The 22,975-nt window shown below is 44.2% G+C and overlaps 1 protein-coding gene across 4 annotated transcripts in view; it reads right to left on the bottom strand.

The window, feature by feature from the left end:
- The window catches only part of MAD1L1 (mitotic arrest deficient 1 like 1), a 366,896-nt gene that overhangs the window by 119,414 nt on the left and 224,507 nt on the right, over positions 1 to 22,975 (bottom strand). For 3 of the 4 annotated variants that reach the window (XM_005145268.3, XM_031045610.2, XM_034065681.1), the window contains one exon: positions 3,749 to 3,956. In XM_005145268.3, coding sequence (XP_005145325.2) covers positions 3,749 to 3,956 — 208 coding nt within the window. Of the gene's footprint in view, positions 1 to 3,748; positions 3,957 to 18,752; positions 18,928 to 22,975 lie in introns of those variants that run through there. The other variant, XM_031045612.2, reaches the window with a different exon arrangement.

Raw genomic sequence — 22,975 nt, 5'->3', positions numbered from 1 at the left:
CATCCCTGTTCCAGAGCCTGGGAGCCTCTCCACAGATGGCAGCCTGACTTTGGAGCACCCTGCTCATACACAACCCAGACCTGGGCAGCCACAGGGAGAGAAACAAAGCACCCATGAAGTCACAGCCCATTCCTGTACTGAGGCTGCCACAAATCTGCCCCATCAACACCACACAACCCCATGTGCAAGTCTCTACTTGGCAAAAGGAGGACATGTTGTTACAGCTCACATCATTCAAACCTCTGCTCTGCAATAACCCTGGTACCTGCTTTAACAGAGACTATTACAGCATAAATGAGAGGAAAGGACCACTGAATTAGGTGGCAAGTTGCCAGGATGTGCTGCAGCCGCCAGCGGTTATGCTCAAAGAGATTTAAAGTCCAGCATAACCTTGATTTTTAATAGAGTCACATTTAATGAGCTTTAACGTCCACAGTAATAATTTCCTTATTACCTATCCAAGAGTCTGAACCATGATCAGAAAAAACGTGCTGCATTCCAGTCCAATGAATTTAACACTGGCCAACACATTAGTATCGAAACCATCAACATCATTGTCCTTAATGCTTTTCTTTGATTGGTCTAATTCTCTGAACCTTAAGCATCATTGCTGCAGATCACATAAGCTTGTTGAACACAGCAAACCTGACTGGCTAGAGGCCACCCAAATCCCTCACCTCTGCCAAAAAGCCCTTCAGGCTATATGGCAAAATAGGACAGTAAAAGCTTACATTTACCTTTATAGTCAAAAGGCAAAATGCAAACTTACATATGACCTTTGTTGTCTTCCCAGCTTTTATCCATACTCTTCCTACTGTGTCCTCAGCCTCCCTTCATCCTATTCAACTCTGACACGAGAGACCTCCCACCTCAAAAGCTCAGAGAACTGAATTTGCCTCTTGCATGTGTCATACAAATGAAACGGATAAACAGACATATGAGTATTGCAGCCGACAGAAAGGGGTGCAAGAAAAATTCCAATTCTTGTTATTTTTGCACAGAAACAGCTTCACAAACCTCACTGGAACCTGCTCCCTCATTATACACCATAAACCTGCCTCCCTGAGGCAATCAGTTGCACAATGACAAACAGAGTAGAGGGAGTTTCTGCCACATGCTCCCCACTTCACACCTTGGAAATACACTAAAATGGAAAGCATATGGCAGCCATTCCTGTGGGCAGAGCTGTTGAGATCCTAAAATAGTGAAAGCTGGATCTTCCATTTCTTCTCCAGAGGGAGAAGACAGTGGGAATTTTCTGGCCATGCAAATCCATGGTTTTAAACCACAAGAACAGCTGTGGCATCCACACTGCAGATGCTGCATGAGTTAAGCAGGACAGAGTGAGTGCAAAAACAGATGCAGCTTGCATGGTGCACTTCATGAGCTGTCCCCTAACACACCAGGAGCTCTGCCCTGCCCAGCACATCTGGTTTTCATCTGGCTAATTCAATACTGTTAACCTTGCAGTCAGCGCCATAATGTCCTCAGCATCTCCTGCACATCCTGATATATACAGTCTTCATCCTCTGACCATACTGCTGAATGCTCCCCCAGCAGAAAGGAGTGTTTAAGACTGTTTATGGCAATGTTCCCTCTGCATGACAGTGATGTACAAAAGTACATAAAATACAAGAAAAACTCAAGATCTTTCCATATAGCCTGGCTTACTATACATATGCCCTGGTCTCTACATATGCCCTGGTTTCAAAGGGCTCATAGGGCTCCTCCACCCTTCACTCCCAGCATTTTTTCCCATTTTGTTTACATGAATCTCTTCCATAGGCACTCACAGAGAATGTAAAGGGCCCCCCTGTGACTTTGATAAATGATACTGAAGTACTTCCCACTCCACTAGGCTCTGCAGCTGATCTCTCCCATTCGAGTCAGTGACCAGAGGTCAGAATGATGTAGCATGGGACTGGGGCAAAAGGATACAAACAACATCACATATATGAGAGGCTAGAAGCACCCCGGTACTCGGTGAGCTGTTTGTTTTCCTGTCAGAATCAAAGGCAGAAGAGAAAACAGCTTTAAAAATGCATCCCTTATGAGCTAACAACAAACCTGGTAACATCCCAGCACAGCAGCACCTCACAAACAACTAAAAGCAACTGTGTGAAAGGCAGCAGAATAATAATTCTGAATAACAAATCACAGGAGGCACACGTGAGAAATGCATTCCCCCAGATGAAATGCTCTAATTACTGTGGATGATACCCCAGAGGTTCATTCCTCAGCAGCAGAGATACAGAGTTGACTTCACCTCTGCATCCTCCCTGACCAGCACTCTCCTCCCTGGGCTCGAGGGGCACTGTCAGCCCTGTGGATCTGCAGCATTCATTAGATGTGCCAGGTACTTGGGGGCATAACAACAGACAAGGGCATTAGGCAGCAGCATCTGCTGTAATTTAAAAAGCAGTGCATGCTAAATTCAAATTGCAATGCAAGAACCACCCCCAAGAACTGCTCCAGTCTCCGTGGGGCCTCAGACTGGAAGCTCCTATGGACAATCTTCCTTACATATACATGAAGTGTTTAATGCTTATGCACTTGTTAGAGCATCCACTAACAACAGTGACAAACTGTCATCACACCTCTAACATCCAAACAGCTCTTCACTTTATAAACCACCCCATTTACACTTCTCACCACAGTATTTTTAAGGCTATATAGCACCATAATCCACTGTGAGATGCTGGAACAAACCTATCCTGAGCAGTGATAAAGTACCATTGTTTGAGCAATGGGAAAAGCAAGCTACTTTCAGAGAATTTTGATGTTGTAACAGTGAAAGATACCTTCTTCTGTGTATATTCCTTAAACCAGGGCTCTGCCATTTTGTGGATCCCAAGTCTCCTTTGAGTGGAGCTCTGCCCTCCTGGCCCCATCGGAGGAGGATCCTGACCTCTGGCTGTGTACATGCTGCAGAAGCACCACAGGTTAGCTCCACACAGACATTAGGCTCTCTATTTTTAATCTTTCTAACAAAACTGTTTTGAGGGCAAGGTACATGTGGAAGAATCACAGCAGGAAGATCTCTTGGGCTCTGCAGTATGACTCAAGTCTGCCTGGTCCCCGCACAGAGGGGTGATGGGTCACATTTGCTTGATATCCTTACCTTGATTTACAGAGTCTGAGGGCATGTCTGGAGGTGCTGACTTTGGGGTAAAACGTCTCGTTCAGGTATGAGAAGGGAAGACAGAATATACTGGAGGAGAGCCACAGATTCTGTGCCGTGTATTTAGCTCAGTGAAAGATGTACTCTACTTTCATGGAGTATTGAATGTAGCTGTGATTAATGGGGCACATATACACTGATAAACAATATTAATTTGTTTTAAGCCAGGTCTGAAAAGAGTTCAACCACTTGCTTCCCTGCAGCTATGAAAGTTATTTCCTGCTGTCTGTACTACCTCAAAGGCTAAACCAGCCCTGAAAGGAAGGAAATATTTCCCTTTACTCCATCGGCAGCACCAGGCTATGAAGGCTGTTGCATTGGCATTTCATTTATCATGAGCAAATGATATGAATTATCATTATTTATCCTTGCCACCTACCCTCTGTAGCAAACTGCCACAGGATTGCCACCACATTTACTCTCTCCTGCATCAACCCAGCATTTTTTCATTTCCCTTATAACTGTTCCATCAAGCACACTGCAATGTCTCCATCTGCTTCTGCAGACAGCTCCTTTGGCAGTATGCATGAATAAGTGCATCTTCACAACCAGAAGCCAACAGCCTACCTGCAATTTCTTGTGATGACTGTAAACTCCCAAGTCCTTCCAGATTCTCAGGGATGGAACCACCTCCTTCAAGCACCCTCACCGTCTCCCTCAGCCTTTCATATGCCTCCTGGAGCTGCTGGTGCTCCTCCTTGCGCTGCTGCATGGCCAAGCTCGCTGGATTCATGCTGAAATGAAGAACTTTGGTTTTGCTGGGGTCATAGTCACCCTGTGTGGCAGAAACAACAGAAGCACATTGAGTAACTGGTCTAACCAGACAGTTAGATACATAGATATATACAGGGCAGTAGATATATAGATAGCAGTAGCCTGGAGAACATAAAGAAGGACTACAGAGCCCTTGGAGAGGTGGTCAGGGGCTCTGAAGCTCAGACTGTCTTTTTGTCAATTCTCCAGGATACAGGGGAGGACCCCAAAAAGGCTGGGAGGATTTGACAGGTTAATAAATGGTTAGATTGGTGGTGGCACAGTCAGGGGTTTGGGTGTCTTGAACACGGGACCCAAGTTAGGCCAGGTCTACTGGAGGCTGGTGGAGCTGGTCTGACAAAGAAGGGGAAGAGCGGCTTTGGTAGGAGGCTTGCCGGACTGGGCAAGGATGCTTTAAACTAGATGTGCTTGGGGAGGGGAGCATCATTCCATCCCAACACACCCAATCAGTTGCCAGCACCTATAATAAATGCTTGGAGCAATGTAGAGATATTCCAGTCACTCCAGCCAATCAGCTGGCTTCATCTGGAGCTCAGCTCAGATCCTTCTATACAAACACCCATAGCATGGGAAATAAACAAGATGAATTAAAGATGTGTGCACGTCTATGTGGGTATGATATAATAGGCATCACAGAAACATGGTGGGATGGCTCCTATGACTGGAGTGTTGGAATGGAAGGTTACAGGACCTTTAGAAAAGACAGGCCTGGCAGGCAGAGAGGGAGAGTTGCTATTTATGTTAGGGATAGGCTGGAGAGTATGGAACTCTGTCTGGAGACAGGTGAGCAGTCAACAGAGAGTTTGTGGGTCAGGGTTAAAGGGAAAACAGCTATAGGGGACATTATTGGGGGGATCTGCTACAGACCGCCTGATCAAGAGGACCCTGTGGATGAAGCGCTCTACAGACAGCCTCACGCTGAACAGCCTCACGCTCGCAGGCCCTTGTTCTCATGGGAGACTTCAACCACCCTGATATCTGTTGGAGTGACAGTACAGCCTGGCACAAGCAATCCAGGAGGTTCCTCGATTGTGTGGAAGACAACTTCCTTCTGCAAGCAATAAAGAAGCCGACGAGGAGAGGTGCCCTGCTTGACCTCGTGCTCACCAACAGGGAGGGGCTCATTGGAAATGTGACTCTCCAGGGAAGTCTTGGATGCAGTGATCACGAGATGGTCAAGTCTGAGATCCTCAGGACAGTGAGAAGAGCATGCAGCAAGCTCACTGCCGTGGACTGCAAGAGAGCAGACTCTGGGCTCTTCAGGAACCTGCTTAGCAAGGTTCCATGGGATATAGCCCTAGAGGGTAGAGGGGCCCAAGACTGTTGATTGATATTCAAGGATCATCTACTGCAAGCTCAGGAGTGTTGCATCCCAACTACAAGGAAGTGCAGCAGGAGGGACAGGAGACCTCCTTGGATGGATAAGGAGCTGCTGAGGAAAATCCAAAGGAAAAAAGAGGCTTATAAAAGGTGGAAGCAAGGACACTGGGAAGAATACAGGAATGCTATCCAGGAAGCTAGGGACCAGGTTAGGAAAGATAAGGCTCAGTTAGAATTAAACTTGGCTAGGGATGTTAAAAATAACAAGAAGGGATTCTATAGGTACGTAGCAAATAAAAGAGAGACTGGGGACAATGCAGGCCCCCTCTGGAAGCTGTCAGGAGAACTGGATACATAGGATTTGGAGAAGGCTGAGGTTCTGAATGGCTTCTTTGCCTCAGTCTTCACTGGCAAAGGCTCTGACCACACCACCCAAGTCTTGGAAGGCAGATGCGGGGACTGTGAGAATGAAGACCCTAAGCCCACTGTAGGAGAGGATCTGGTTCGAGACCATCTTAAGAACCTGAATGTACACAAGTCCATGGGACCTGATGAAATCCATCCGTGGGTCCTGAAGGAGCTGGAGAATGAAGTTGCAAAGCCACTGTCCATCATATGTGAATAATCATGGCAGTCAGGTGACATTCCCAATGACTGGGAAAAGGGAAATATAACCCCCATTTTCAAGAAGGGGAAAATGAAAGACCCAGGGAATTACAGACCAGTCAGTCTCACCTCTGTGGCTGGCAAAATCTTGGAGCAGATTCTCTTGGAAGGCATGCTAAGGCACATGAAAAACAACAAGGTGCTTGGTGACAGCCGGCATGGCTTCACTAAGGGAAAACCCTGCCTGACCAATTTGGTGGCCTTCTATGATGGGGCTACAAAAGTGATGGACAGGGGAGGAGCAGCTGATGTCATCTACCTGGACTTGTGCAAAGCATTCGACACTGTCCCACATGACATCCTTGTCTCTAAATTGGAGAGACATCAATTTGATAGGTGCACCACTCGGTGGATAAAGAACTGGCTGGATGGTCGCACTCAAAGAGTTGTGGTCAACGGTTCAATGTCTGGCTGGAGACCAGTAACGAGTGGTGTCCCTCAGGGATCACTGTTGGGACCGGTCTTGTTTAATATCTTTGTTGCTGACATAGACAATGGAATTGAGTGTGCCCTCAGCAAGTTTGCCAATGACACCAAGCTGTGTGGTTCTGTTAACACGCTGGAGGGAAGGAATGCCATCCAGAAGGACCTTGACTCACCTGTGAGATGGGCTGATGCCAACCTCAGGAAGTTTAACCATGCCAAGCGCAAGGTTCTATCTACAGCTGGGTCGGAGCAATCCCAGGCACAGCTACAGGTTGGGCAAAGAAGAAATTCAGAGCAGCCCTGCAGAGAAGGACTTGGGGGTGTTGGTTGATGAGAAAATGAACATGAGCTGCCAGTGTGCACTCACAGCCCAGAAAGCCAACTGTATCCTGGGCTGCATCAAAAGGAACGTGGCCAGCAGGTCGAAGGAGGTGATCCTGCCCCTCTACTCTGCTCTCGTGAGACCTCACTTGGAGTATTGTGTTCAGTTCTGGTGTCCTCAACATAAAAAGGACATGGAACTGTTGGAACAAGTCCAGAGGAGGCCACAAGGATGATCTTGGACTGGAGCACCACCCATATGAAGACAGGCTGAGAAAGTTGGGGCTGTTCAGCCTGGAAAAGAGAAGGCTGCGTGGAGACCTCATAGCAGCCTTCCAGTATCTGAAGGGGGCCTACAGTGATGCTGGAGAGGGACTCTTCACTAGGGACTGTAGTGATAGGACAAGGGGTAATGGGTTCAAACTGAAACACAGAAAGTTCAGGTTGGATATAAGGAAGAAATTCTTTACTGTCAGGGTGGTGAGGCACTGGAATGGGTTGCACAGGGAGGTTGTGAATGCTCCATCCCTGGCGGTGTTCAAGGCCAGGCTGGACAGAGCTTTGGGTGCCATGGTTTAGTGTGAGGTGTCTCTGCCCATGGCAGGGGGATTGGAACTGGATGATCTTAAGGTCCTTTCCAATCCTAACTATTCCATGATTCTATGATTCTAATCTATGCCACTCTTTGTGTGAAGACAGAAAGTGTTATAGCAGAAAATGGGACTTTTATGCAGTGATAATGTTTTATTCCAGCAGTTGAAGCCAGCCAAACCCAGTATTGCTTCTCATTCTCTTGCTACTCTTTCTAAAAAAGAAACCATCCAAAAACCACCACCAAACCCCCCACTCAGCAGAGCTTGCTCCCTTACTGCCACCTCCACAGTTAAATTTACCTCCAGAAATGAATTTTTATAGCTGCATTTTACATCTCTTGATAGCAGGAGATTATAGTGAGCACACAGATACACCCTTCCACTACAGCAGGACACCCAGTACTAACCTAATTTATTACAAGCCAGCAACATCTAATGGTAGATTCATTAGCAAGTTGTATCAGCTCATCCCAAGCAAGTGAACACATAGGGAATGTGAATGTGATGCTTTTTTCTCAGAGGTGAGTTGTATTTATAGCTGTATAAATAGTCAGTCAAGTCCTAAGCTAGCAAATTAATATTCTTTCAAAGCGAGAGGAAAACACTGATGTTACATTTATGATTTCAGAGAGACAATTTCCATCTAAACCACAGGAAGCCTCACGACCACAGAAGCAGTAAAGCTTGTGCTAATGTTGTCTTCCACGGCACCGTGCCCAGTGAAACCCAACAGCACCGCCTGCAGAAAAAGGTATTTTATATGGTAATATTTTGCCTTCAATTAAATCTCAGGACCTAAAGTGATTTGTAAACATTAATTAACCATCAAGAGCAGCAGGAGGTGGGCATTATCCCAATTTTATCATTTCATTTTCATTAAAGATGTGCTAGAACTTTATGTGGGTTGTTTTTTCATGCAAACCAAAGCAGAGCCTGAGCAACTTCATCCTGACTTGTTGGTCATTGCTGGTAGGAGACTCCAGGAAGATCCCATTCCCAAGATCTTGTATGGAAAATCCTCCATCCACATTGTGTAAAGCACCTCTGCCTACAGTGGGAGGGAACTGCCTGGCAGCAGACACAGCACTGGTTCAAACATGGGTTTGCAGATTCATGGACAACAGCTCCACAACTGAATCCTGCCAAGGGAGGGCAGGGGTGCATTCTCCAGCATCTCTGGCTCCTGGGAGAGAGCTGTGGAGTATGTGGACTCTCCCAAAAGAGATCTTCCATCACTGTGGCCAGAGATGCTCTGCATGGACATGCATGGCTAACAAGGGGTAAGGACCAGCTGGGTGCTTTTTGATGTTCACATGCAACGTTTGCTACATCTCACAAGTGTTCCAGTGCTCTCCTTCTGGAACCATGCTGAAAGTCTCCTTTAAAACCTCATTTTCTAGTTAGCCAGGCAGCAGGAAGAGGTGTCCTCATCCTCAGAGATGCAGGTTGTGTTAAAAGTATAGACAGTTGGCAGAAAATCAACCCCCCTCCTTGTGATGGAGCCAGTCCTCAGAGATCAGAGGGGCTGGGGGTGGCATGATACATCTGGTTGTGTTCAGTAAGAACTGGTATGGAATGTCCCTAGAAACCAGCAGATGCTCTCACTGCTGTGTTTCACAAAGGCAAAAAAAGGGTGTGGGAGTGGGGGTACGGTTGTTCCTCCTAACTACACTGAGAAATCACTATGTTGTGAGAAATTAGAAGAAATCAATCCAATCACTCAGGTCCATGTTGGTGGAAGAGACAGTCACTACTTCACGGTGTAAGTACAAGTTAAAAAAAAGGGACTGCATATCCATGTATATCCCAGGCCAAGAGGGGGTCGGAGGCACCCCTTAACACAGGAAGACATGGGGACCCCCAGTGGGCTGCCCTGGTCCAGGGAGCTCACTCCAGAGAACTTGGGAAAGTCAGGCACGGAAACGTTGGATACCCTGCCTATTTGCATTCCCCACAGTCAAGAGTACATGGTCTTCCAGCCCTCAGGCATATACCAAGCAGGTGATGCACATTCTCATACTGCCCATGCCTTGTAGTGCTAAGGAGACCTTAAGGAACATCTTGGGGGCCAGTGCTATTCTACAACCCCACAGCAATGGGCTTTTGTGACCTCATTTCCACGGAAAGGTTGAGACAAGCAAACTGGACCTGACAGACAGGGCATTAGGACCAAGAGAAGAAATAATCCCACTGACAGCCTTGACCAAGAGAAATTTAGGAGAGAACTGAAGGACTGGGACCACAAGCAGTGTCCTGGAGATGTTGAACAGAGGGGGAATGAACACAGCTGTAACACCAGCTTATTAGATATATTTTCCCCAGGAACATACTGGCATTTACAAGCCTGTTTCTACACCCAGCTATCTAAATTCTTGTGCTATTTGCATTTCAGGAGTCTCCCAGACAGGTCAGGGAACTCCTCACTCTTGGGTTTGCCTTGCAAGGGAAGAGATTCAATCCCAAAGTTTTTGATGGGGTTTACACTGGCTGGCAAATGATGCCCTGAAAATCAAAGCTGTACAATCATGTACCACAGTATTCCTGACAAGCCATGAAGCTCTGCCCCCATCTCCCTCACTGGCTGCAGCACCAAGGTCAGGCAGGTATCACTTCTCCTTGGTGCAGCTCCATCCTGCACCATCACCGCAGGCGCTCACGCAAGGCATGAGGCAGCAGCACGATCTGAGTGTGGAGGAAAGCCATGCAAACCTGGAGCCTGCTCCTGCCTTCCTGCCAGGGCTGCTTTAACCCACACTGCACTAGGCTGTTTATTTTGCAGGTTATTTACTCCTTTAAAACACCTCTCTGGCCTTTCTATAAAGCCCTGCCATGAAGCTGCATTGCTTTGGCTATTATAGCTCTTTCAGTCCATTTATCCTCTCCTTTTATATAACACATCTCCTTGAAAAATCATGCTCTAAACCTCAGCACTAAGACTCAGTCTTATTTTCAGGGCTCACCAATGCTCCTGAGCACGTCAGTCTGTAGCTAAACTGAGACAGGAGATTCTCTTAAAAGCTCACTGTGAGATGAAGGCTGTGGCAGAATCCATCTCATTTAACATTTCTGGGAGATCACTAACATATTTGCTATGCCACTCACATACTGGGGCTAGGGGCAGTAGCTTTCTCTTTATTCTACACAGCACACATCACACCAGTACATTTCTCCCTACAGCTAAAATATTAGTGCTGCTGGTTTGTATTATAGAAACATGTAAAAGAAACCAAGTGAGACAGGGATCCTGGTGTGAGAGATCCTGTACAACTCCACAACAAACTACCATCTAAAAGCCCAAAAAGAGACAATAAAGGCTGATGGTATGAGGATGATCAGGGGGCCAGAGCACCTCCTGTATGAAGACAGGCTGAGAAAGTTGGGGCTGTTCAGCCTGGAGAAGGCTGTGTGGAGAACTCATAGCAGCCTTCCAGTATCTGAAGGGGGCCTACAGGGATGCTGGGGAGGGACTCTTCACTAGGGACTGTAGTGATAGGACAAGGGGTAATGGGTTGAAACTTAAACAGAGAAAGTTCAGGTTGGACATAAGGAAGAAATTCTTTACTGTTAGGGTGCTGAGGAACTGGAATGGGTTGCCCAGGGAGGTTGTGAATGCTGCATCCCTGGCAGTGTTCAAGGCCAGGTTGGACAGAGCCTTGGGTGCCATGGTTTAGTGTGAGGTATCCCTGCCCATGGCAGGGTCATTGGAACTGGATGATCTCAAGGTCCTTTCCAACCCAAACCATTCTGTGATTCTGTGTGAGGGGAGCAGAGGTATGGGAAGATGCAGTCTCCAGTGCAAGGCTCTGGGAAATTGACTGCCATCCTATGGATTTCCAAATAGATGCAGGAAGCTTTCCATGGAAATGGTGCAGACCAGAGCCAGTTTCTGATGGAAGGGATCAGTTGCAGGTGTATGGGATACCAGCCATCCAAAACAGAATCACAACTTCGCTTATTTGGAGTGTTCTTCCTAGTTTCTGAAGGTTGGGAATGACTTTGGTTGGCTCTAGGAAGAGTCATGGCTGGAAAGCAGCATTCAAATCTCACTAGCATTTGAAAGAAATGAAACCCCAATGCTGGTAAGAAACCAGGGGCTGGAGAAAGCAAACAATGTTCTCCTGGAATCACTTTAGCTCTGGAAAACGTAAATAGCTGCTTTTCTTTGTCAGCCGCTCTTCCCTCCACAATAAATTAAGTCTTATCAGAATTCTGTCCTTTCAGCTCTGCAACAGAAGTCTGGAAAATTGTGTTTTGGATGCTGGGTGGGAAGATCTAAACCAGATCTGCCCATTTAGAAAATCATTTCTAATGTGGGGCTACTGATGAGGAAGACCAAATGCACCAAACAGTGGCATTTGAAAGGTGTGGTACAGAAGAGATGGCTACACTCTTTGAAGAGGAGCTGGTGCAACTGTCCAGGAGCAGATCCAGATGCTGCTTCTGTGCTGAACCAACACATGGCAGGAGGTATTGCTTAGCGGAGTTAAAAAGCATCTTGCAACAAATGGGAGTGTATCCCTGGTTTCTTCAAGAAGTATAGAAAGTGTGCTTCAGGCTTGGAAACATAGCCTGAATGTAAGAATTGACTAAATCAGTTTAAGCTCATTGTGTCTTTATACAGGACTATGAGACATTTGGGAGATGCAATCGATATATGACCTATAGACAGTCCCTTTATTGGAAAGCCACCCTGTCCCTGGTTCACTCAGTGGATGGTTCTGCTCACAGCACATCATGGCCAGTGTCTCAAAGAGTGCAGATGACACACTACTGCTAGTTTCTCAGCATCCCCCCCTCTGTACCCCTGTTTTTTCCCAATACTTTAAAATCTGGAAATTGTAGAGATGCTGAAAGTAAATAACTTGCTCTACAGAGAACTGCTGCTGCTCATTGATTCTTCTTTCAAGGAATAACACTGAGCTGGTAATGCACATTTGTCAGAAAAATGTACAAAGAGCTTCAATTTAGGAGGAAGCAATAAATACCTTGATTGATTGCAACCAAGTCAGGCTGACACTTAGTAGAAGAGTGAATTATTCATTTCTGGAAAGCAAGATGCTAACTAACTGATTTGGTGCTTAAGGCAGCAAAACTGTTTCCGTGCTCTCAGAAGGGCATCGGACATTTTAGAGAGATGATTTGTTGACTCACCATGTTAATACATTCTAGTTTGTGAAATAATGTTGTTTTGATACATTATCCTCAGCCTTCCAGACATGTGCCCCAGGGTCTGCATGAGGAAAACTCTTGCATACCACTGAGAAGAGTCACCCCAGTACTTGTGTCCCAACTGCAGAGTCATTATGTGAGACAGCCACCACAGATGCAACACACAAATGTTGTCCCAATGCAAGATGTTCTAAACACACTCTGGGATGTGGGACACTCTGATGATCAGAAAACTTTCTGACAAAGGATGATGGAAGAGTGAGTTTGACACAGAGCCAATCTGCCATCTAGAACAGAGGTTGTTAACAAGCTCAAGTCAGATGCTGCTGCCTTCCTTCCTTCCCTGTTGTATCTCCCAGCTTGCAAAAACCACCCTGAGGAGATAACTGCTCTGATGGATTGTGTCATTTTTCAAACTACATTATCGGCAAACAGTCAGTATGTTGGGCTACGTGTTGAAATTACAGCTCAAAAACTTCCTAAGTACTTTCCCCATTAGGGAAGAATCAGTCAAGTGACGAAGCAATGAATGAAGACAGGATTGTTTTAATCTCTGAAAACCAGAAACTTTTCCTTTAGAAGAGGAGTTGTTTAGAAGAACAATGAAAGCTGCCAGTGACAGCACCTTGAAAAGGCCTGAACTTATCCTGGCGTCTCTCCTCCTGGCTGTTTGAAAACCACACAGTCCCAATTCAGGGATGTCTTTCTCCAGGTGCTATAAAAGCTTTTCTTTCCGCTCAACTCACTTTCACAGGCCCACAGGTAAGAATAAAGTACTTAAAACGATGTGGACTACTTTACATTTGATGAAACATTCAGTGCTTAACGACTCCATTTAAGATCTATTCATCTACTGCAGGTATTTCTAATCAGAAGGTAGAACTGGTAGCAAAGGGAATAGTTGCAATTGTTGTGAATATGTTTATGTAACATCAGTAATGAAGTTAAAGATCACACGTCCCAGGGAGGCAGTGACTGTCAGGATACGATGCCAGCAAGCACTGTCAAGGATTTTCAACTGCTTTCACATCATCATAGGCTCCTCCTGTTTAACGCATATGAAAACAAAGCTGCCAAAACCCATAGATGAGGCTGGCATACTCTTAAGTGCCTTTTTTTTCCCAGAGTCTTCATGTCTATCAACCTTAAAAGATTGTGATTTCTGAGCAGCACAATCAATTCTGTAGAGCATATGGACAGCTGAGTGTAATCGCTCCTCACTTGCAATGCAACAGATTGTGCTTGCCCCTGCTGAGAAAAGGCTGACAATTGGAAGCTCTTCAAGGGAAGGACCATTTCTTCTTTTTGTGATTCTCACACACAGTGAGCACCACCCAAACACAAGCAATACACACTGCTACTTTCCGAGCTAAGGAATGTTTCCATGCTGACTTCTTAAAGAGAAAAACCTCTGAGATTTCCAGACTGGGACACATTACTCAGTACTTGGGAACTTAGAAACAATCTAAAGAGCTTAGAAGAGTGCATCAGCTTTAAAGAAATGATGGGTCAGTAGTTACCTTGGAAGGACATCTGAAATAGAGACTGCATCTATCTGTAGGAGACAGATGGGAAAGTTTCTTAAATACAGATATAAAGCATAAAGCATCAATTGGAAGGGTGGTGCAAGGGGAGTGTTTGAAAGGCATCTAACTAGCCAGGGAATGCTCCTGCATCCATTTGCTACCTTCTGGAGGCAAAAAGTAGCTTAAATTGTGAACATTAACACATGGCAGATAATTGGGTATATGTATGTGGTGAATGTCTGAAACTGAACTTTTGAACTCCCAAGCAGAAGATGCTACTTGCTTATTGCAAGCACAGCATGTCTGTAGATTTAGGTAAGACCTGGACTAAACCAAAACAGGCACATCTTGAATCCTCCAAACACAGAGAGACATGAGACAGAATCACTGCTTAGGGAATTCATCACAAGCTGATCAATGATTTAGACTATTTAGATAGGGAAAACCAGGGGCTTGTGTTTCCAGAAAGAAAACTGGTGCTGAAAAGAGGGGTTCCCAAAAAGAGAACTGGATCCCCGAAAGAAGAGAGCATTCAAAGACGGTGATGATTCTGGAAGGTTGAGGGTTGGAGGAAAGATGCTGGAATTCAGTGCTTCCTCCTGACCACAGAACACATTTCAAGCTGTAACAGAACCACATGACTTTCCTAAGGCTTCAGGTTTCTGGAATTAACTGGTTTGCTCCTCCATAAACATGTGGTATTTGTGAGGAAACACAGACACCAAGGCACAGGGCTCTGCACACAGCTAATGAATACCCTGTTGCTTTTACTGAATTATGAAACTGGAGAAGTCACAAATCATCTTGAAGTCACAAATCATTACAAGTCATCTTTGAATGTATTCAGCTTACAGTTAGTGCTATAGCATTTATGTCAAGAATTGTCCACTGATAGTCTTCCACCAATACTCCCTGTAAATTTTACTCCAAGATAGAGACCAAAAACCCAATACAAATGCAAAACTGGGATTTATCTGAAAGGCATAGGCAACGTCCCCAGCAAACATAGCTCCTGTTGCAGCAGCTTATTCACTCGGGCTCACTATGCAGGTGAGCAGCTTCTCCTCATCTATCTTGACTTTAACAGCCTTTTAAAAACAAACCTGAAATTGGTTACTCAGCTCTCCTACAAAAGTCTATAGGAGGCATTTCTGTATCTAGTAGCAGGCAGCCTTGAAAGCTTAATCCTACCTCAGGAAATGCCATTTTAATGGAAATTCTGTTTCTTGGTTTTGTTCCTTTTGTTTCTTTGCTCAGGCTTGTTAAAGTGATTAGAGTAAAACCCACAGCAAACTGCATCCCAAAGAATTCCCTCTGTAGCCAGCGCACAAAGCGCAGCATGTTCAGCAGCCCCAGCTCCCTCTGTTACAGAAGATAACTACACCGAGGGATCTTTAAAGCCCTCAGAACAGGAGCTGTATTAACAAAAATGGATTGCAAAGATGAGACAAAGCAAGCTAACAAATAAGCAACAACCACCACCTGCTCCTCGCAGCTTTGCCAGTGTGCACACTTGAAATCAGGAACAGTTGGAGGTAAAAAACAACCCAGAAGGTGCTGGGTGTTGGGCAGAGGCTCACTTGTTGCCACCAGGTCTCATGCCGGTTCCCTTCCCTCCTTCCCACTCTTTTTCTCTCTCCATCATCTGTCTTTGGGTGTACATCTGCAGCATGCACAACCCTGAAACCTGGCAGCAGAAATTCACTTGGGCAACCTTTACGTCCTTCCCTTAGCCAGTTCTTGGCAAATTCCTGCTATTTCTTTTCCAAAACAGCAAGATCTTTCTCCCTGCCTCAGTGATGTGACCTCTTGTCCACACAGCTTGATTTTGGGAACCCTCCTCCTGAACACCCATGTTCGTCATTTCCAGAACAGCAAAGGTAAAGATAATCTGGGTTGTGCCTCTTCATCCTCAGTAACTCCTCTACAGTTCCCACCAGCTGAACAGATTTCAGGGTCCTTACCCTCATAAGCAATGACACCATTAATCCCATATCACCTTCCCCACTCTATCAGTAAATGCCACCTTCAATACCTGGATCAGCTGATTCTCCCACAAGGACTTCCACAGGGCTTTTTCTTTCCCTTCCTGACCTGACCTGCCAGAGCTACACATACTCATTGATATTCCTGCCTATGGCTCTCTTTTACCACAACATCTACAGCAAATTAGCAATGAGTCAGAGTTGGACTTGGGCTCTATCATGGACAGAAAAGCTCTAATCACCTAATCACACTGCTCTAACACCAGACCATATCTTTGGGTACAACATATAACACATTCTGGGCACTGCTGCAATACAAGTAATAAAAGAAAATGTCTCAGCAGTGGCGCTGAAGCCCTTCAGGTACAGTTTTAAATAGGAAATCTTTCCTCTATACCCACTTTGAAACACATTATGCCCTGGAGGATGTAAGACTATAATTTGCATTGAGTGAGGCATTCAGATGAGGTCAGGGATGCAAACAAACGTGATCAGAAGGTTAAGAGTCAGGACAGTAAGACATGGAATGGTGTGGAGCTGGGATAATCTGAAAGAAAAAATGCATTCAAACGTTCACCGTCCTTTTCAATTGCTGCTCTTTCTTTTACTGAAATGGAGGAAAATCACAGTCTGCTCTGGGATGGTTTGTTACCACCTGGAGCTTTGAATTCCAGGGTTTCTATGGCGGTTGTTTCAAGTCCAGAGAACAATGTCCATAGAAAGTTGCTATTATTTACACTCTGGTAGTGTGCAGAGAAGACCTGTGATGGTCCAAACCCTTTTGATAGACAACGAAAGTAAAAAGCACGTCAGTTCTGAGAACAGCCCCAAAGAGCTTTCAGTTTTAGTTACAGGAATTCTTTTTCAGAGATAAGACTTGACTTCATGGTTAGAAACTCTGGTTCTCATAGATCTGAATTGCAAAAAACATTTTATCAACTTCCCCATACAAATGAAGTTAACTTTGGCCAAGAATACTGTCGAGAAGTGTCAGACCAGATCAAGCTGGTGAGGAGAAGTGCACATAGTTCCAAATACAAGAAATTAAACTATTTCTTTGTTGTTCTGTTTTCTTTATTCTGCAAGCAACATGCACATGCAGATACTGGACAACAGACAAGAAAGAAGATACTTGAAGTGAAGGGAGTTTGTAGTATTTACCCCAATCCAGATATTCAACCATTCAAAGCTTTCCCTCCCAGTGATGCTCTATAAAACACCTCCATAATTCTGCATTTCCTGGTAAAGCTCTACTTTGGAATGAATTCAGGTGGGTTTTCAAGGGGAGGTCGCAGAGTAGAAATGCAGCACAAATTGCCTGTGCCAGGCTGGTACCCTCGGTATTCAAAGTGAAGTACCACAGAGGTCCCTCTTTCTAGACTTCATAAAGGAAAGGAGAACAGCAATGTAGTAAGGTTTTCCAGTTAACAGTATCTCATTAGAACAAACCCAAAACCTCTACAGGTATTTTTTAGATAATATCTTATATAAAAATAAAGATGAATAATTACAAATTATGTAAAAGCCACAGCCTTCCAGATCTGATGGCAGGACCCATCTAAGCTCAGCTGAGCATATAACAGCCTAAAACATAAGTGACAAAAATTGCTGTCTATCACGTTGTGTATTTGTACAGCAAACACTGCACGGGCTGATTGCTGAGGTTAACCACAACAGCATTAACAGCAATGCTGAGACTTCCTAAAGGCTTCATGTTTCGATCCTGTAATTTAATGTATATGAAAGTGCTATTATATATCCTTGTATGCATAACTCTGACCTGGCAGGGTACAAAGCTCCCCATGATTTCAGTGAATGAACATGCACCCTCAGCCCTGGCCACAGCACAGAGCTAACCCGTTTTTGTTAACAGACTCCCTGCCTCAAGCTGGAAGCAGTTCCACTTAAAGAGCAAGTCAAGTTGCCTTTCACATCATATAGAAACTGTGACAGACACAAATGGATTGAAGGACTCATTTCTGACAGTCTCCTCAAGCAGCAGGGCAGTGTCTGAGTGGGTTTTATAGCAAACATGCTCCAGGTTAAACAAGCTCCACTGCAGCCTCTCACTGAGAGAGGTTATTGCCTCCCACACTCCTGTGCTGGCCAAGCAGAAGATAATAATGAGGAAACAAAACATGTCCTTGCAACACACTGAGGGGAAGAGGAGCTAGAGAAGAATTGCCAAGTTTTATTCTTTTTGTCACAACCACTTCTCAGCAATGTGGTGTTTGTCTTGACACAGCTTGCCCCTGGAGAGAGCTCCTTTTCCCCACCTCAACATTCAACCAGGTACCAGAAGGAAATTGCTCTTTCTCTAGTAGTGGATCATTTGGTAGAGGGAGAAGTGAGAGAGCAAATAGGGAGTTTCCAACATCTCAGAGAACATATATATACACACATACCTTTGTTAATTATCCATGTAGCTACCTACATTATTCACCACAAAGTGCAGTTTCACTTAGCTATGTTGAATATGCAGTACCCTATCTTGTTCTGCTCTTTCTCAAGTAAGAGATCTGAGTATCTAAAACACACCAATATCAAAAACACCCCAATATCATTTCAGTGGCTACATTTGCTTCCAACTCCTCAGGGCAAATAGATAAACATTTGATTTTCCTTCCCTTTTCACCATTTGATGAGGTTATTTCATTTATTTAAGCAAGTTGTAGGAGCCCTTATGAAAAGAGCATATTCCCTTTTATCCAGGTGCATGGAGAAGCTCTCCTCCATCTCCTTCCTCCTCCCCACCTGTTGATGATCACTTTCTGGTCCCAGGTTTCCTTACCTAGCTCCTGAGGGAGTTGGACTCTGTTCCCTTGGACCCCATGCAGAAGAGTGTCGCTTTGTGTCCTTTTATTCCTCGATCATTAAAAGTTTCTACTGACTTGGGATTAACAAACATTAGAGAGGTCCCAGGCAGTGAGAACAGGGCTGTCACAGAGCACCTTGCTGTGCATACAAAGAAACTCTCGACTGGAAGAGTCAGCAATGCAAGGAGAATTAAAAAGCACAGCTAAATAACCCTAAATCCTCATGCATATTTATAAAGTACATCACATCAAAACTAAATCAATACCTCTCGCTAGTTACATACGGCCTGAGAAAGCATGGGCTGGTAACTTGGCTTTGATTTACCCATTGTATTGCTGAGACCTAGAAAGTCTCCATGTGGGAAAAAACGCTTGGGCTAAGAAGGGGAGTTTCAAGTGGTAATGGAACAGAGGGGAGAAGAGGAACAGGATCAAAAGGGATCCACCTGAGCCTTGTCTGCAGAGAAGAGGTTTCAGTTTAAACCTTTCTACTCCCATGACAAAGAGAAAAACATTTCTGGCACAAGGGCAGGTGTTTGATTTTTGCTGCACCTCAGTAGGTGACATAAGCTACATCCTCCCCATCACTTCACACCCCATGTGCTGTGGGAGCCTGCCCGTGGTGGGGACTTATAGCAGCACAACCATCTGCTTAAATACACTTTCTTGGCTTCCACTGGGGGGAGAATACTTTTTGGCTGCCTGCAAAGCTTTAACTACTATTCAACTATTTTTCTTACAGGCAATTTGAACCAAAGAGATGGGAAAACGCTTATGAACATGACACACAGTGGGATCACCAGCCCATTAGCAAAATGACTCTGTCAACATGCTAGACCTGCCTTGTATCTATTCATCTCCAACAATGCATCTTCTTTATTCAAGCTTAGACTGCTACAAAGTTGAGCCAAAACCAATTTTAATTTATCTTGAAATATATGTGATAGACACAAAACTGCACGACTTAATGGTCTGAAATACAACTGTCCTATCTCCTGGTTGATTTTATTTCACCAGTTTTACTTCACCATACTAATGGGCTGGAGAGCAACAAGCACATTTTGCTCAGAGTTGTGAAGGGGCAATGATTTCAAACTTTACTGCCAAGTTTCCCCAGACTTATGACTGCCAGGTCAACCTATAAACTGTTAAGACCCTACAAAACCTCATTCAAAACACAGTATATCCTGCTGTATAAAATTCAGGGTTTGATTTTTATCATTCCTTTCCTTATTGTCAATGTGAATCATGATGTTTTTATGAAAGAACACTGAGAATGAGGAGAAATTCCAGTTTTCTGGTGTTTCACAGTGGGAAACCAGCTCTCCAGCCTCAGTGTAACAAAGCACGAAGGAGAGGACAGCTCAGCCTTACACAACAGCTACCACAACATGCTCTTGCTCTGCGGTAGTTACTTCTTTCCCATTAAGTTTTAATTAGATAACACATGCATAACTCAGGGAACACAGATGAGCTGTGGTTGAGAAGGCATCTTTGCAGCTTTATTTGAGCAAATCCCAAGGACAACCTTCCTGGTTTTCAGACAGCAGCTTTCAGCACACAATCGCACTGACTTTCAGGCGGCAGAGCCCACTTGCTATGGGGGAATGCATTTTGCTTCCTTAGACTATTGTAGGAATTACCTGGCCATTTTTCATATTTCAGTTACTGTTTTGGTTTTGAATACCTTAAACTTTTGGTTTTAAAATTACTGCTATTTGCTGCAACCTTCAGCGGTACACAAGTTCTCTGAGGGAGCTAAAGGCATTTTTCCGAGTTGCTTTCACAAGCAGAACCCCCAAATAGTCTTTGATGCCTTTGGGATGTACTGACAGAAAGCAGGGAGTTTCTGCCTGAAGCTGATACTGAGGAGGAGACAAGCACCTCTGACTCCATCTGCCTGAACCAGCAAAAAGTGACCTCCAGAATAATGATAAAAATCTTCCTTGCATAAATTTATCCATTTTTATCCTCCAGCAGGTCAACAGTGAAGAAGATCAAGAGAGGTGATAAAGGAAAAGCACATTTGATGTTAGTGATTTCAGAGCAAACATTATTTTCTGTAATCACTGCAAAAGGAGAACAAACCCCTGCTATGGTCCTGCTTAACAGAGCTCAATGATGCTTACATTTCACTTGAGAGGAAATACCTGAGTCCATCATTTCAGCCCACTCAATCACTCCTCTACCTTCTTCTCCAACTTAAAACCTCGAACTGGATGAACTCACTTCCTGAAGTTTGCAAATTACTAATCACCCATTGGCACTATTGATCTGCACAGTTTGCATTTACTGCAGTGGGAGTGAGATAGCACAGGCTGGTGAATAGACTGTGAAGACCGAGAAATGAGATTAAGCAGCTCGCCTCATACAGATCAAGTTATCTGCTGCCTCGTTCACTTGTCATGAAGCTTCCAGAAGGCAGCAAACTGAATCCCCTTAACTCACAAGACAGAACTGATACATAACTCCATTAGAAGAAGAGAGCAGAAAGAAGCAAGTAACACAATTTCATGGAAAACAGGTCTTGTCAAATAGACTTGAGGAGATTTCAAGTCTACCTAATTAAGATAACTGTGTTGACACAACAGAATGGGAATTCTGTGAAATATTTGCCTCGGTATCAAAATCCCATTTTCTGTTAAAACCAGCATGATGCAAAATCAGACTAGAGCAGTTTCTAAATGGCCTGAAAGCTGATGAACTAATAGCGCCATTTCCCAGTTACCTCCAATAAGAATTGCTTCCTTCACCACTCCTATGCAGCGTTCAATCTCTGAGATACAAAAGAAAATAAGAAATCCTTAGTGAAATATGCAGATAACACAAAGGCAGAATTGTAGCAAACAACAAAACCCACAAAGATAGCTTAGAAATCTGATTGTGCTAGGCACAACCATTCCACAGGAATTCAGATGCTTTCTAAGACATCCCAAAGCACAGAACGGAGTTTCAGGTATGCAATACTTTCTGGTAGACAATGTCTGTGAGGAAGGCTTTTGACCATGGTTAATAACTCAGGGTAACCTCCAACTTAATGCTGTGGGGAGAAAAGAGAAGGAGCAGTGAGAATCCTCACATTCCTATGAGTAGGGCTAGAGAAATAATATTGCCTCTGAATGCAACATTGATGAGACCACTAGAGTGCTGCTGCATCCAGGTGAGCAGGGCATGTGTCAGAGGGCTGCTGAAAATTAAGGAAAGGTGTGAGAAGATTCCCATGAATGATTCATGGCCTGAAGAACACATCTCACAAAAAGAAATGAATGGAAATCAAACTATTGTATTTACTATGGAGAAGGCTGAAGTAATTTGATCAGGCTCTTTGGTGGAAATCTGACACTAAATGGTTCTTTAATCCAGCAACAAAAGCGTAGCGAGAACCCAATAGCTCACGGGGAAGTCAGCCAACTGGGAATAATATATACATATATTTTAATAGGGATGACTAAGCAGGGAAACCAATACATTGTCTATCACTTAGTATCTTTAAATCAAAATTTGGTATCTTATTAAAAAGAGTCTGTGAAGGAACCACAAGTCACTGGGTAGAGATTTCTCTTAAACCTGTATTTTCTGTGTTATTCAGCAGCTCAGACTAAATGGATATTCTTTTTGGCCATAAACCTCTTAATTCAACTCATCCCACTTCCTCCAGTTCAGAAGAAGCATTATCCAATACCTTCATCCATTCTCTCTCATATCATTAATTCCCCCTCTTACTTTCTAAGCCTCCAGACAATTCTATAACTTCAGCATTTATTCCTCTCAGACATAACAAGAACTGAGATGTTATCACTGGTAGTTTAATCTTTTTCAAGGAGAATTCTAATTTGTACAGAAATTACATTAGAATCAATGCTTCTAAATATAAAAATATTCCCAAATCCATGTTCATTTTAAGATTTCAGAGTGGTTGAGCTGCTCAAATCCTCAGGTGATGAAAAAGCAGAATGACACTTAAGATCCAGGCACTGGGATTGTGTTTTTCTCCTCTAAAGGAAATGTCTTTTTCACAGTTGTAATGCCAACTTGAACACGTGCATGTTGATCCATACGGATGTAATCCAGCTCACTGGAAAAGTACAAGGTTTATTTGGTGATCAGAGTGCAAAAATCCAGAGACTGGAAACAGGTTTGTCACCTGCCATCTTTCTTGGTCACCAGGCTTTAAATCAGGGAGTCTCCATCCTGATTT

Source organism: Melopsittacus undulatus, chromosome 8, assembly GCF_012275295.1.
Source record: "Melopsittacus undulatus isolate bMelUnd1 chromosome 8, bMelUnd1.mat.Z, whole genome shotgun sequence".
Classification (NCBI taxonomy): Eukaryota; Metazoa; Chordata; class Aves; order Psittaciformes; family Psittaculidae; genus Melopsittacus; species Melopsittacus undulatus.
This window is presented reverse-complemented; position numbering and strand designations above follow the sequence as displayed.